The sequence below is a fragment of the Perognathus longimembris genome, chromosome 8, assembly GCF_023159225.1.
Source record: "Perognathus longimembris pacificus isolate PPM17 chromosome 8, ASM2315922v1, whole genome shotgun sequence".
NCBI classification, from domain to species: domain Eukaryota; kingdom Metazoa; phylum Chordata; class Mammalia; order Rodentia; family Heteromyidae; genus Perognathus; species Perognathus longimembris.
In genome coordinates, this window is record NC_063168.1 from 45,972,822 (window position 1) to 45,985,906 (window position 13,085).

Consider the following 13,085-nt stretch of genomic DNA (forward strand, 5'->3'; position numbering starts at 1 on the left):
GGGGGACTGGGGACTATATTTCCTAGTAGGATAATGCCTGCTTCAGTGAGGCACATTATGACGTTTAGACTGCAGAAACTACTATGCTCCCAACTACCTTTCTTTAAAAGCTATTCATTACCAGTGTCCTGGCAAAGCAACAACCAGAACCAAATATTTGCAGTGTCTTCTGAAGGAGGCTCAGGGAACAGGAAAGCCTGAGGCCTTCCCTGCAGTTAATGGTCTAGCGATGGACAGAGGTGAAAGTCCAGGTCTCCCTGGAAGGGGAACCTCCCTGGGTTGGGATACCTGCAACTTCCCTTCACCACCCTTCACCACAGTGACACCCACTGACACTCCCTACTTCTCAGAGAACCTGCTCACCCATGCCAGCGGGCCACCTTTCCTGGGGTAACTAGGACCCCAGTTCTTCTTGGCTTTCTGCAAAATAACAGCTTTGGGATTATTCTAAACTGCCTTCTCTCAGGCCCCAAAGTGAAACAAGGTGGGAGTTGGGGTTCTCAAGGGTCTCTCATTCAAGATTCAGAATATCAATGCCTGTATGGAGAAGAGGGAAGAAATCAAAAGATGACACCCCCCCCCCTAGTTCCTTCTCCCAGCTTCAGCTGGCCTGCATGCTCTTGTTCCCCAGTGTCTTGTTCAATGGTGGTAGGTCCTTTGTGGTGAAAGTGGGGAGGCCTACTCCTGTCCCATCCACTGCTGCCTAGCCAAGTGTACTTTGAACCCTGCTCCAAGAAGCAGGTTATCTTGTTGGTGTAGTAAACATGAAGAAGCAGAGATAACCACCTCCCATCTCCAGCAAAGAGGAGGCAGCTGGCCTGCTTGGAGAGCCCTCCTTGGCCTCTGCCCAACCAGTCAGTGTTCACATCTGCATCAATCAAGGTCATGATTAAGTTATGCCTCAGTGCCCTCAGGAGGTTCACCCAGAACTAGATGGATATATAGCACAGCACACATGCACTTTAGAACATTCCCTTCTGGGTACCCCCAGCTACCTGTAGAGGCTTAGGAGCAGCACAAGCTTACTACCCAACAGACCAGTAAGTCACTCCTGGACCCATACCTCTTGTCTCTTCACCTAAGGAGTGCCCATGAAGAGCACGTTTATTCCATGTGTGTCAGCTGGCTAAAAATATATATGCCAAGGTGGAATAGCCAGCCAGCCCCCTACTAGTGGTCCCCAGGTAACTTACTTGAAGTTCTCAGGGTACTCGGTGATAGCCATGTTGATGACATCCAGGGCGTGCTGGTAGTGCTTCTGAGCAGAGAAGAGCAGTGCCAGCAAATGGAGGGCATTGGCATCGTCCCTGCACACTGTTAGGGCCTCTTGTAGCTGCTCTATGGCGCTGGAGATCTGCCAAAGGAAAAGTGCCAGCTTAGGGAACTGCGCCCTGGCTATGCCAGGTACCAGCCCCTGAAGGTACCCCCAACTCAACTTTATTGAGCTCTGGGCACTGAAACGTGTTTTGATAAAACACATCCCCAGACAACTTAGCAAAGATGAACCCCTATGGGAACTAGGGGAGAGCAGGTTTCCAGTGTAGCACAAAAGGAATTGGAAAGACATTGGGCAGCAGCACTTCCTAATGGGAGAGTGAAAGCCTAAGGGAGAGGTAACCTGGCCAAGAGTGGACGCTGTTTCCTGGAGCTCCACTAACAGGGATCAGTACAATCACGGTGCGGCGGGGGGTGGGGTGGGTGGGGGGTGGGAGGGGAGGTGATGAAAAGGAATGTCCCAACTAGGTGCTGGTGGCTCAGGCCTGTAACCCTAGCTACTCAGGAGGTTGAGATCTGGGGATGGCAGTTCAGTGGGACTGTAGCAAAAGAAGTAGAGCACTAACATTGAGCAAAAAAGCTTGGGGACAGTGCCCAAGCCCTGAGTTCAAGCTCCATGACCACCACCAACAACAACAAAAGAAAGAGAGGGAGGTAGAGAGGGAGGGAAGAAGTGTTCCAAGTAGGAGCAGCTTGATGGACGGTGGGGATGCTAGCTCTGCTCCTGGCTGGCGGCACCTAGGCCACAGACATGTCCCTTTAGCTGCAGTTCTCTACTGTAGGAGGAGATGGTCCCGCCTGTTACAGTGCTGAGAATGAGGCACAGAACAGGAAATGTTGGGCAACACAGCAGCACCAACAGACACAAGTGGGAGTTTCCTCTTTCTAGTCCCCAAGATCCACAGTCAAGTAAATGGTAAGATTCTTCCTACTAGACCTGGGGTACATCTTCCCTCAGCTTTGGGTGTTCTATTAGTTCCAGTGACTGTCCACGGTGGCAGCTCTGTCCTTCCTGAAATCTTAAGTCTTTTTTCCGTGCTAGAGACTGAACCCCAGGGCCTCTCATATGCTAAACGTGTGTTGTACCACTGAGCTGTGTACTACTGTTTAAACTAGGGGCCTCATTCTTGCTAGGCAGGCATTCTAACACTTCAACTAGGCCTCCATCCATCCATCAACCTCTTTTTTTGAAGTCTTGTTCCATAAAAAATCTTGGATCCCAGCCTCTGGTGCAGGAGGAGCCTCCAGCCTTCACTCTGCCAGGCCTCTCGCACTGGCCAGGTCTCACTGAGCCTCTGTGTAGGTCATGGGCACCAGGGTCAAGCCCAGAGTTATTGCACAGGGACCTTGCTGTGTCTAAGCCAAGGAAAATTTGAGAAGGAACCTAAGATCAGTATGCTTACAAGCTTGGCTTGTATGTACCTAATCAAGGCTGTTCTTGCCCCGTGATTCTGCCAGAACAGACCCCATTATCCTGTGCTAACCCTCACTGCTTGATGCAACCAGCTATACTTTGGTAGGTTGGTGAGCATCAGACATAGAGTGTCTGAGCTTTGCTAAGGAGCAAGACTCTTCATAAACAGGTTCATGGAGGAGTGGTTCAAATGGTAGAGTGCCTCTGTCTAGCAAGTTCAGAATCCACAATAGGGTCCTTCAAATCTCAAGGCTGTCAAGATCAGAGATACCCAAAGAAAAGCACTAGGCTCCAATGGCCAGCTATCTTGTTAGGAGGAAGAGCGCCAATCATCAGAGATGAATAAATAATTAAAGAGATTTTAAAAAGTGAATCACCAATAGTTGATTGGCAAGAAAAGCACCAGGTTCTTTTATAGAAGGCTAAAAATAAAGTTATCTTAGGTATCTTTCCATCTGAGTTTCTGGGGGAAGAGTGATGCTCCTGGAGAGAGAAGCACAGAGGAAACCAGTGCCTGGGTCAGGACCTGAAATTCAGCACTGTAGGTGCAGCATGGAGGTGGCGGAGGAATGAGTGAGTCATGGGGAGGGAGTGATATGAGAGGAAGGGAAAAAAAGGCAGACAGTATCGGGAAAGACAGCAGGGCTCCTGCTGTCTTTCTCCCCAGCAGGGGGAGAAAATGGCTATGACAGAAGCACACAGAGAGGAAGGATCCATGCCCCAGGGATTAGGCATGGGGCAAACAGATGGATTCCAGGCATGAGGGCCACAGGCAGTGAGAAGAGGAGCCAGTAAGAAGGGAGATGCAGGCAGTGGAATGCAGAGGCTCCTTGCCCTGGGTCAGAAGACAGCTCATAAACTGACCAAAGGCCAGACACAACAGGAGCACCATCCTCTTGGCTGGGAAAAGAGCACCCAGGGGCATAGTTTCAGATGGGCCGTTGTTTTAATTTTTTGTAGTACTAGGGGTTGAATTTGACATCTGTAAGAGCTCTCTACCACTTGAGCCATGCCCCAGCCTCTTTTTGCTTTAGTTATTTTTTTGGATAGGGTCTTGTGTTTTTGCCCAAGTTGGCCTCAGATGGCTATTATCCTATCTATGCCTTCTGTATTGATGGATTATGGATATACATTGCCACATCTAGCTTATTTGTTGAGATGACAGTCTTACTAATTTTTTGCCTGGGCTGACCTCAACACATGATCCTCACCTGTATGTCTCCCATGTAGCTGAGATTACAGATATTAGCTACCATATTTGGCTCAAAGATCTCTCTCTCTCTCTCTCTCTCTTTCTCTCTCTGCCAGTTGTAGGGTTTGAATTCAGTGATTTTTTTTCTCTGGGCTTTTCTTCTCAAGGCCAGCACTCTACCACTCTGAACCACAGCTCCACTTCTGGTTATTTGAAGATAAGAGTCTCATGAACTTTCCTGCCCAGGCTGGCTCTGAACCACAATCCTCAGATCTCAGCCTCCTGAGTAGTTACGATTACAGGCATGAGCCACCAGTGCCCGGCACAAAGATTTCTTTTTTTCTTTTTTGTGCCAGTCCTGGGGCTTGAACTCAGAGCCTGAGCACTGTCCCTGGCTTCTTTTTGCTCAAGGCTAGCACTCTACCACTTGAGCCACAGAGCCACTTCTGGCTTTTTCTATATATATGGTGCTGAGGAATTGAACCCAGGGCTTCATGTATACGAGGCGAGCACTTTACCACTAGACCATATTCTCAGCCCCTCAAAGATTTCTTTTTTTTTTTTTTTTTTTTTTGCCAGTCCTGGGGTTTGGACTCTGGGCCTGAACACTGTCCCTGGCTTCTTTTTGCTCAAGGCTAGCACTCTGCCACTTGAGCCACAGCGTCACTTCTGGCCATTTTCTGTATATGTGGTGCTGGGGAATCGAACCCAGGGCCTCATACGAGGCAAGCGCTCTTGCCACTAGGCCATATCCCCAGCCCTCAAAGATTTCTTAATGGGAGAAAAGTGGACTTTGGATAAGAAAACCAAGTTCATTGCTGGCTCGGCCATTCCTAGAAACAGGGCAGTACCACCTCCACATCAGATGGTAGAGTCTGGCTATGCTAAGGAGGAAGAATCAGTATACCCACAGAAGACAGGCTTCCCCTCATCTGATTCCATGTCAAATGTGGACAATCTACAGAGGCTTTTCCCCCAGCAGCATGAGCTAAGCCTGCTTCCTGATGCTAGGAGAAGACAGCTGTGCTGAAGCCTGTGCTAGGATTGTCTCAGATCCTATCATATGGGTCAGAGTCACATTTGGGTCAGAGTCAGTACACACAGAGCCAAGGCCATGAGAGAGGTCCTATTTTGAAGGCCCCGTATGTGCTTGGAGCAGCACCCTACAGGCTACAGTGTTCATAAAAACAAAGGAGACCAGCAGAATGAGGGACAGTCAAAGGCTCCTCAGCACCCATAGATTATGGCTCAGCATGGGGAAAGGTGGGTTTGCCTGGAGAGGCATGAGCAGCGGCAGTAATGCTGCTGGGAGAAGGTGGTTGGCAGACAGGACACTAGGGGATGAAAACCCCTACTAGGACTCCAGAGGTAGAGGACTGATAGTGGTATATGCAGATCAAGGTAAAGCTTTAAGGTCACATAGAAAATGTGTCCAGAAATAGCTCTACTTGCCAAGTACTGTTTCCTAAGACCTTTAGGAGAAGGTTGGTAGAAGATAGGACATAACAAAAGCTATGGTGGCCACTCTCCTGACTTTGCAGGAGACCATAGTGTTCTGAAGAAAGTGAATGCTGAGAAAAGCCCCTCCTGTGTGTCTACCACTGGCCTAGGGCTGTATCCACATTAATTGACTCTGCCCTTATTAGGCCTCTGAGGAAGGACAGAGGGTGCTCACACAACATACAAAAATACAGAGGTCTGGAGGTCAAGCCACTTACAGAATCACCCAGATGCTGGGCACAGTTGCCAGGAGGAAGCCAGCAGCCCCCGGGATCTGGCAGTCAAGAACTGTGACAACTAACCTGTCGTACAAGGGCCAACTGCAGAGAGACGTACAGGATGATCTGAGGATCATCAGGGGCCAGTTTCTGGGCTCTGTATAGGGAGAGAGCATGAAGTCAGTCACGAGCGATTGAGTATCAAGTGTATAACTTGGATCTCCAGCATGCCAGCTCTGTGCTGGGTGCTATAGGGCACTATGTTGGTGGGGATTCTTCCAGAATCTGTTTTTGTGAGGTGTCTAGTTGAGATATGACAACTCAGAGGCTCAAAGGGAACCCACAATAGGGGACAGAGGCTGGAAGGCTGGCACTAGCTGAGACTGGAGGCCTTCTGGGAAGACAGCCTGGATGCAGCAGATCCCTCCTATAATTGGAAGTGGGGAATGGCAGTGGGCACATCCATACCATGCTGAGCATTTGTCAAAGTCAGAGGTTAACACCTCCCTGAGAGCTCAAGGACTGGGCATGCCTTATCTAGGCAAAAGGCCTTGGCAATGAAGAGCCCCATTGGTGTTCCCCATTCTCTAAAGCTCCAGGGGGTTAGCCAGGTCTTGAATCTTCTTTCCTGGTTGGGGAACTACCTGCCCTGGAGTGGGGTTTGGATGCCAGATGTTCTGACAAAGTTGGTACCTGGCCCCATCTGGCAACAGAGCCATATCAGAGCTGCAGAGGGATCCAAACACATGGAGGGGGCTTAGAGGAACTAACATAAGGCAGAGAGAGGAAGGAGGAGAGGGAAGGGCTTTGTTGCCTGCCTCTCTCCATCCTTCCCTCTCACCCCAGGCTCCCAGGAAATCTCTGCAAGGTCTGTGGGACAGGGCTAGGGAGAGGTGGGAGATGAGAGGGCGGCTCAGTTGGTTATCTCAATGGATTACCCTTATACCATGTGACCTCTGAAAGACTTCTGGCTTTTTCATCCAGAATGGAGCCAGAATCCTCCATTTTTCAGAGGGTGGACACATCAGAGGGCCCAGGAGGCAAAACATGTGAAAATACTACCTCAAGCCTTCACAGACAGATAGGGCTTCTGCAGGCTGTAGGGTCTCCTCACCTTTCCAGTGTCTGCAGGGCCTTGCGGTGCAGCTCATCTTGCTTGGACTTCAGGGTGGCTGCAGGAGACAGGGCAGTCTGGGTCATCAGGAGGCACAGAAGAGTTGCCTTCCCCTCCTGGCCCCATTCCCAGGACACAGAAGCTTTGCAGGGAGAAGATCCGCCACGCAAACTTCAAGGTCCAGCAGTCCCGGCTGACACTGCTGTCTCAGCCACCCAGCACATTCTTCAGCATGTGAGTTCTTTCTTCTCCATGGCCTTCCCTGCCACCTAGACCAATGTGATCCTACAAAAACTATAACTAAGATGTCCCTCCCCAAGAGGTCCAAGCCCCAAAAGGCCAACAATTCCAGGTTTCCTTACCCATCAAGTTGAACCAATCTAGTACTTTGTCAGTAAACTGCATACAGCTTTAAGTGCAGCAGGGCAGGCATTCTTAGCCTTGCTGGCACACTGAGCACCTGAGGAGCTTTCCATGACTCTGGCCAGGACCATCCCTGACCATATCTGCATTGGGGAGGACTAGGTGCAGAGCTGTTCACGCTCCCAAGCTCAGACAGCTACAGAAGCCACTTCTGCTCAGACAAAGGCTCAAGGCACAGGAGACCATTTTGATCAAAGCAGCTTGTGACCAAGAGACTGGCAACTCCTCACTAGCAGACAGAAACTGATGATGCTAGTCTGTACCCAGCTCTCCTACGCAGCTTCTCCCCTCTTCAGGTGAGTGAGGCTGTGCAGGGCCTCTGAGCCAAACAAAGTAGGTTCCATCAATATGGCCTGCACCAGGAACTGGTGGGCAAGGGCCCAATCTTGTTCCTGCTTTGGTCTGGATGGGGTTCATCACTCTGTCCCCTCAGGCTGCAAGGACACAAAAGTACTGGCTAGCTGATAAATGGGGAAGATGGGGCTGAGCTGGCACCACTGAGGACAGAATACAAGGTGTGGGTAAGGAGAAGCAGAACTTATCAGCTTAGCACAAGGTTTTGTGAAGCACCTACTGTGTACTTAGCACTACGCCATGTGTGAAGGGAGATCTGAAAGACCCCAGAGAGAGTTAACTATGGTGGTGAGGGTAAAGGTGGGCCTATGTGAAACAGAATGAAGCTGCCAGGGGGGTAGGGTGTTGGGCACTGAAGAAGACTGACCAGGAGCTCCACAGGACAGAGGCCTGGATCTTGTCAGAGCTGGAGCTGGACCTACAAATGGGATAATTGGGTCCAGAGGAGTCAGACTGGGTCAGATTGGCAGCTGTCCAAGCAAGAACAGAAAAGGAGTTGGAGGTTTTGTGCATGTATATATTGGGGTGTCCATGTGTGATATGTGCAAGAATGTGCAGCTATGTCAGAAAGGCAGATAGTGTCCGTGGGGAGTGGCACTGGTGGGACAAGATGCCTCAAAGGCAGTTCAGAAGCTGGGGTTATCCCCAAGCAGAGGCTTCCTGAGTCCTAGCACTCACCATCAGTGGCCTGCAGGCTATAGGTGAGACCCAGAGCCAGGTAGCCCTTGGGGAGGAACTCTCCAGCTTCCTCTCCAAGGCCAATCACCATCATGGCAAAGTGCTCCGCCTCCTCCAGCTGCAAAGAGGAGAGAGGCAGAGGTCACTGGGTATGGCAGGTAACATGGTACCAAGCCTGGAACACCACTGAGCAGGTACTGACATGAACAATTCCTCACATGTGGCAGCATGACCAGAGGCCAAGAAGCTGTCTAGGTCACACAGGTACCAAGTGGAAGAATCAGCTGTTCCCTCTACCAGCAAACAATTCCCTGGACCTCGTGTTCTCCCTCCAAGGGGCTTTGTGCTCAAGGTTACAGGATGCTACCTCTCCCAGGGAAAAGCTGCCCTTGACCCAGGGTTCCAGCCCTCCAAAGCTTGCTCTGTTTAGATCATGAACCCAAGACAGGTCAATTCATGCCTCTCCTTCCTCAGAGGCCCCTGTAAGGGTCTGTCCTGGGCAGGTAGAGGGGACCCAGGGTCAGGGCCTGGGCCTTGGGAATATGCGCCTTGCTAGACATGGGCAGCCCTGCATAGAGGACAGGCTGCCATTCAGGTTAGTGTAGAGCTTGCTCCCTCCCTGAGCAGGGAGCCAGGGAACTTGAACTTTCAGAGGAAAAAGGCCTGGGGTTGTTTTTGTCCTGAGAGCAGGGGGGTGGAGTGCTGTTCCAGTTGGAAAAGGACCAACTGGCATGGGTTATGTACCACATCGTCATAACACACATCATCACACACAACACAGGACACAGAGGGCACCGAAGTCAGGCCTCAGGGACACTGGGGTACACAGAGTTGCTGGGGTGGCAGGAAAACATTATGGTTGGGGGTGGCAGCCATGTTCATTCCCGCCATGTGCCTGGTGTAGTAGCTTCCAGAAAGGGCAGGGCTGCTTCCTCTGTCCCACCCAGGCATCAACACCTCCTAATTACAGATGTCTCCTCCAGAGGCTCAGAAAGTCAACCAGAGGAATAGTGACATTCATGTCAGCCAGCTTCTGAGATCTGGCCAGTGCCACCCTGCCCTGCCTCACCCCTGCTCAGGCCTACTCCCCCGCCCCACCTCACCCCTGCTCAGGCCCTCTCCCCCCAACAGACTGGAAAGGGGCAGGTCTGAGTCCTGTTGTATGACCATGGCCATAGCTGGGGTGAGTATACAGCATGCAATCAATATCCTGAGAACGAGGTCACTAGGTATAGGAAGATGAGTTGGGTTGAGCCTCCAATTTGGGGACAGCCACAATATGCCATGTGAGGAAAACACACACACACACACCAACACCACCACCACCACCACCACCACCACATTGAAGGAACAGAGAACTCACCATGTAGAGAGGGAGATGGAAAAGCTCACAAGGGGGCTGGGGATATGGCCTAGTGGCAAGAGTGCTTGCCTCGTATACATGAGGCCCTGGGTTCAATTCCCCAGCACCACATATACAGAAAATGGCCAGAAGTGGCGCTGTGGCTCAAGTGGCAGAGCGCTAGCCTTGAGCAAGAAGAAGCCAGGGACAGTGCTCGGGCCCTGAGTCCAAGCCCCAGGACTGGCCAAAAAAAAGCTCACAAGGCTGAATTCATTATGTTCCTACATGGCCAGCTCCATTTTTTTTTTTTTCCTTTCTCTTCCTGGGACCAGGTTTGAACTCAATGCTTTGCATTTTCTTGGCCATGCTTCCAACTTGCCATTTTGGCAGTTATTTTGGAGATAGAGTCTCTTGGACTTTTCTGTCCAAACTGATCTCAAACAAAGATTCTCCAGCTCTGTCTCCTGTGCCTGGCTACTATTTTGGTTACTACTCACAAAGCAGGCTTTCTGCAGGTGGAATCATTACAGTGATAATAAAGGAAAAACAGTACTACTAATCCTATTAAGTATGACAATATACAGCATAATAACATGAAGTATGAGTAAACATGAGTGTTCTAACTAGCTAGCAAATAGAGAGAATGCTATCACAGTAAAAGCCAAAGTTAAATAGAAAGATATTTATAATACACAGTCCCTATTCTTCTAAGTAAGTGTGAGAATTTGAAAGCCCTGGGAATGGCTCTGCCATCTTTGGTTCTGAAGTGTTAGAATCCCAGCAACTCCAGAACCAGTTCCTTCCACACAAGCCAGCTCTCTGCAAGACAGGCAAATGCAGCTTGGCAATATATTGATTAGGACAAAGCTCTGGGCCACACTGCCAGGGCTCAAGTTCTGACATAATCACTCCCTAACTGGGTAATCTCAAGCAACTCACTTCATTCTGCTGTGCCTCAGTTCCTTCTTCTGTAAAATGAGAACAGCAGTGTCTCCCTCATAGGATTGCTGGAAGGACAAAGTGATGACATGGAGAATGCTCCAAGTGGTATTTGCCTAATGTCAAATGTTAGTTTTCATGTGTATGTTATATACATGTGTATGTTATATACATGTCTTAACATTACATATATGTAGTGTGTGTCTATATAAACACAAAACAATCTCACTGAAAAATTACAAAGTAGCATTAAAGGTCTTCTGGAATGGGGGGAGGGGGCACATTATTACATACTTTTTGTCTCTTAGAAAAGCAGACTTTGCAGAACAAACTGGTGACCCTGCAGCCCTGGTGAGTCTGCTCTGCTGGGTATTCTAGCTCTCTGCCCCACCCATGTCCAGGACACATGGACATGTAACAACTCAACCCATGGGCTGTCACAAACTCACCCCTCCCACAGGTAACACATTGGAATATTCTCCCCATCCTATTCTCTTACAGTCTAGTTTAATTTTTCCTTAATTTTTTCTTTACTCTATTCCACAACCCACTAGAAGGCTGTGATCTGAGTTGTTGTTCTAATCTGATGGCCATGGGCTGTCTAGTCTCTTCACCTCTATCAGCTATCATCGCCACCTTCTTTCCCCCGTCTGTACCTCTAGAGGTACCTCAGAGGCCCCAAACACTTCCTTCTGTGGCTTCAAGTTAGCTGGTGGTTCTGATCAGCTCGGGTTATAACACTGGGCCTTTCTTAGTCCAAAATACTTCTAGGTGAGGGTTTCTAGCGTTCTTGTAAGCCCCTACTATCCTAACATGCTCCTTTCCCCAGGGCAGACATGTGACCTTCCCTTGAAAACCCAGGAAGGTCCTGTCTGCTTTCCCTGTGATTCTAGAAACAGACTTTTCACCACTGGACAGTCTAACACTCGGGGAACTTACATGGCCCACCCAGAGTCAATCAGCTAGGAAGTGGCAGAACTGCATTCTAAGCCAGGTCTCCTGTTTCTGAGATTTAGGGATTCAGGGCAATCCTCTATTCTTTTTTTTTTTTTTTTAATATTTCTCATGATGCAAGGACTATTTTGATGGTTTGATTTTGCTTTATATAAGAAAAACTTCCCTGGGACTTCCTTAAGTTCCCCTGTCTGTAGCTTTCCTAATTTGGTCCCTGCATGAGCAGCCTGGCTGCTGGCGCTTGAAGTTGGTGCTCAAGCTGCCTTCTATGCCAAGGGCAGCCAAAGAAGTTTCATCTTCAAATTCTCTATACTTTTCTTTCTGGGGACAATAGGAAGGTCCTTTCTGAGCTCACAGGGCTGTTTAGAGACCTCTGTTTTCTCCTTGGTTCCTCCCACAGGACTCAGGACCTACTGAAATCTCCTTTTCTTTCCCGGGAGAGAGGAGAAGGCACTCTGCGAGGTTGTGACAAGAGAGCTGGCATTTAAAAAAAATTAATGAATTAATTTATTTTTCTCTGTCTCATAAAGGCTTCCATCTTCCTGGCTCTGCCACCCCTGAATGTAAAAAATGAATGTAAAATTGTACAGGCACACCCTCACTTTTCTTTTTTTCGGGGGGGGGGGTGGTGTTGGTTCTAAGGCTTAATCTTAGGGACTCTCTCAACATTTCTGCTCATAGCTGATACTCTTATCACTTGAGCTATGTCTCCAGCTAAGCATTTTGCTGGTTAATTGGAGATGGAATCTCTCTCTCTCTCTCTCTCTCTCTCTCTCTCCTCTCTGTGAGATGGAATCTTGAGGACTTTTCTGCTGAGGCTGGCTTTGAAATGAGCTCCTCTAGGCCTAAGCTTCCTCAGTAGCTGGGATTAAGGTGTGAAGCACCAACTCATAGGCCACATCTTTTCTGAGTGCCCACCAGTTTGAAGGGATTATAACAACAACAGTGACCATTTACCAGGTACTTGCACTGTGTCAACCAGGGATATTGTCCACTTTCTCTCAGCCACCCTACCACAGTGGGGGTGACAATTCTAGATTCTAGATGAAAAAACTGTGGCTCAGAGGGGATGAGTTAGTCCCTCAATCACACAGCTATTGAGGAGGTAGGCACAGGGATCAGAACTCTAACTCTCTCCTCCACAGTCTAAGCCTTTTCTACACCCTTGCTGCCCCTGAGGGGAATGTGTGCCCTTCCTGAAGATGGCCTGCATTCCATTTCACAACTTCCTCTGCTGTCTGTGTGACACACAGCACACATGCACACCTTGTCCTCCATGCTTCCTACAAAGCTTCCAACTTGATACATTAAATATATTTGGAGAGATATTAAAAACTATCTACACCTCCTCTTCCTGCTGCTCCAAAAAGGGGATCCTGGCAAGTTGCAAGCCAAGCCAATGTAGCAGCTGCCATACAGGCCTCTTGGTTTTGAGGACACTACTGTCCAGGCTTAGAGCTTGAGAAACCTTCCTTCATCCAAAGAGCCTCTGGCTAAGCTCTGGAGAATCATACTCCTCCTTGCCCACCCCCACCCCCCCCGCTCCCAAACCTGCTCCAGCTACCGAACCCCATTGTAAAGCCTCCTGTCAGCCAAGAGCCAGCATGTGACCATCTAAGTCCCTCTACTGATCCCCATCTAGGGCAACCTTGCTTTCAGACTGGATCCCCAACTTGGGGGTT

General features: G+C 49.3%; 1 protein-coding gene across 2 annotated transcripts in view; it reads right to left on the minus strand.

Annotated features, from left to right (window-relative positions):
* The window catches only part of Ttc7a (tetratricopeptide repeat domain 7A), a 111,110-nt gene that overhangs the window by 35,599 nt on the left and 62,426 nt on the right, over positions 1-13,085 (minus strand). For both annotated transcript variants that reach the window (XM_048352979.1, XM_048352980.1), the window contains exons 12-15: positions 8,169-8,286; positions 6,714-6,771; positions 5,684-5,756; positions 1,194-1,354 (exon numbers count right to left, since the gene is read on the minus strand). In XM_048352979.1, coding sequence (XP_048208936.1) covers positions 1,194-1,354; positions 5,684-5,756; positions 6,714-6,771; positions 8,169-8,286 — 410 coding nt within the window. The remainder of the gene's footprint in view (positions 1-1,193; positions 1,355-5,683; positions 5,757-6,713; positions 6,772-8,168; positions 8,287-13,085) is intronic.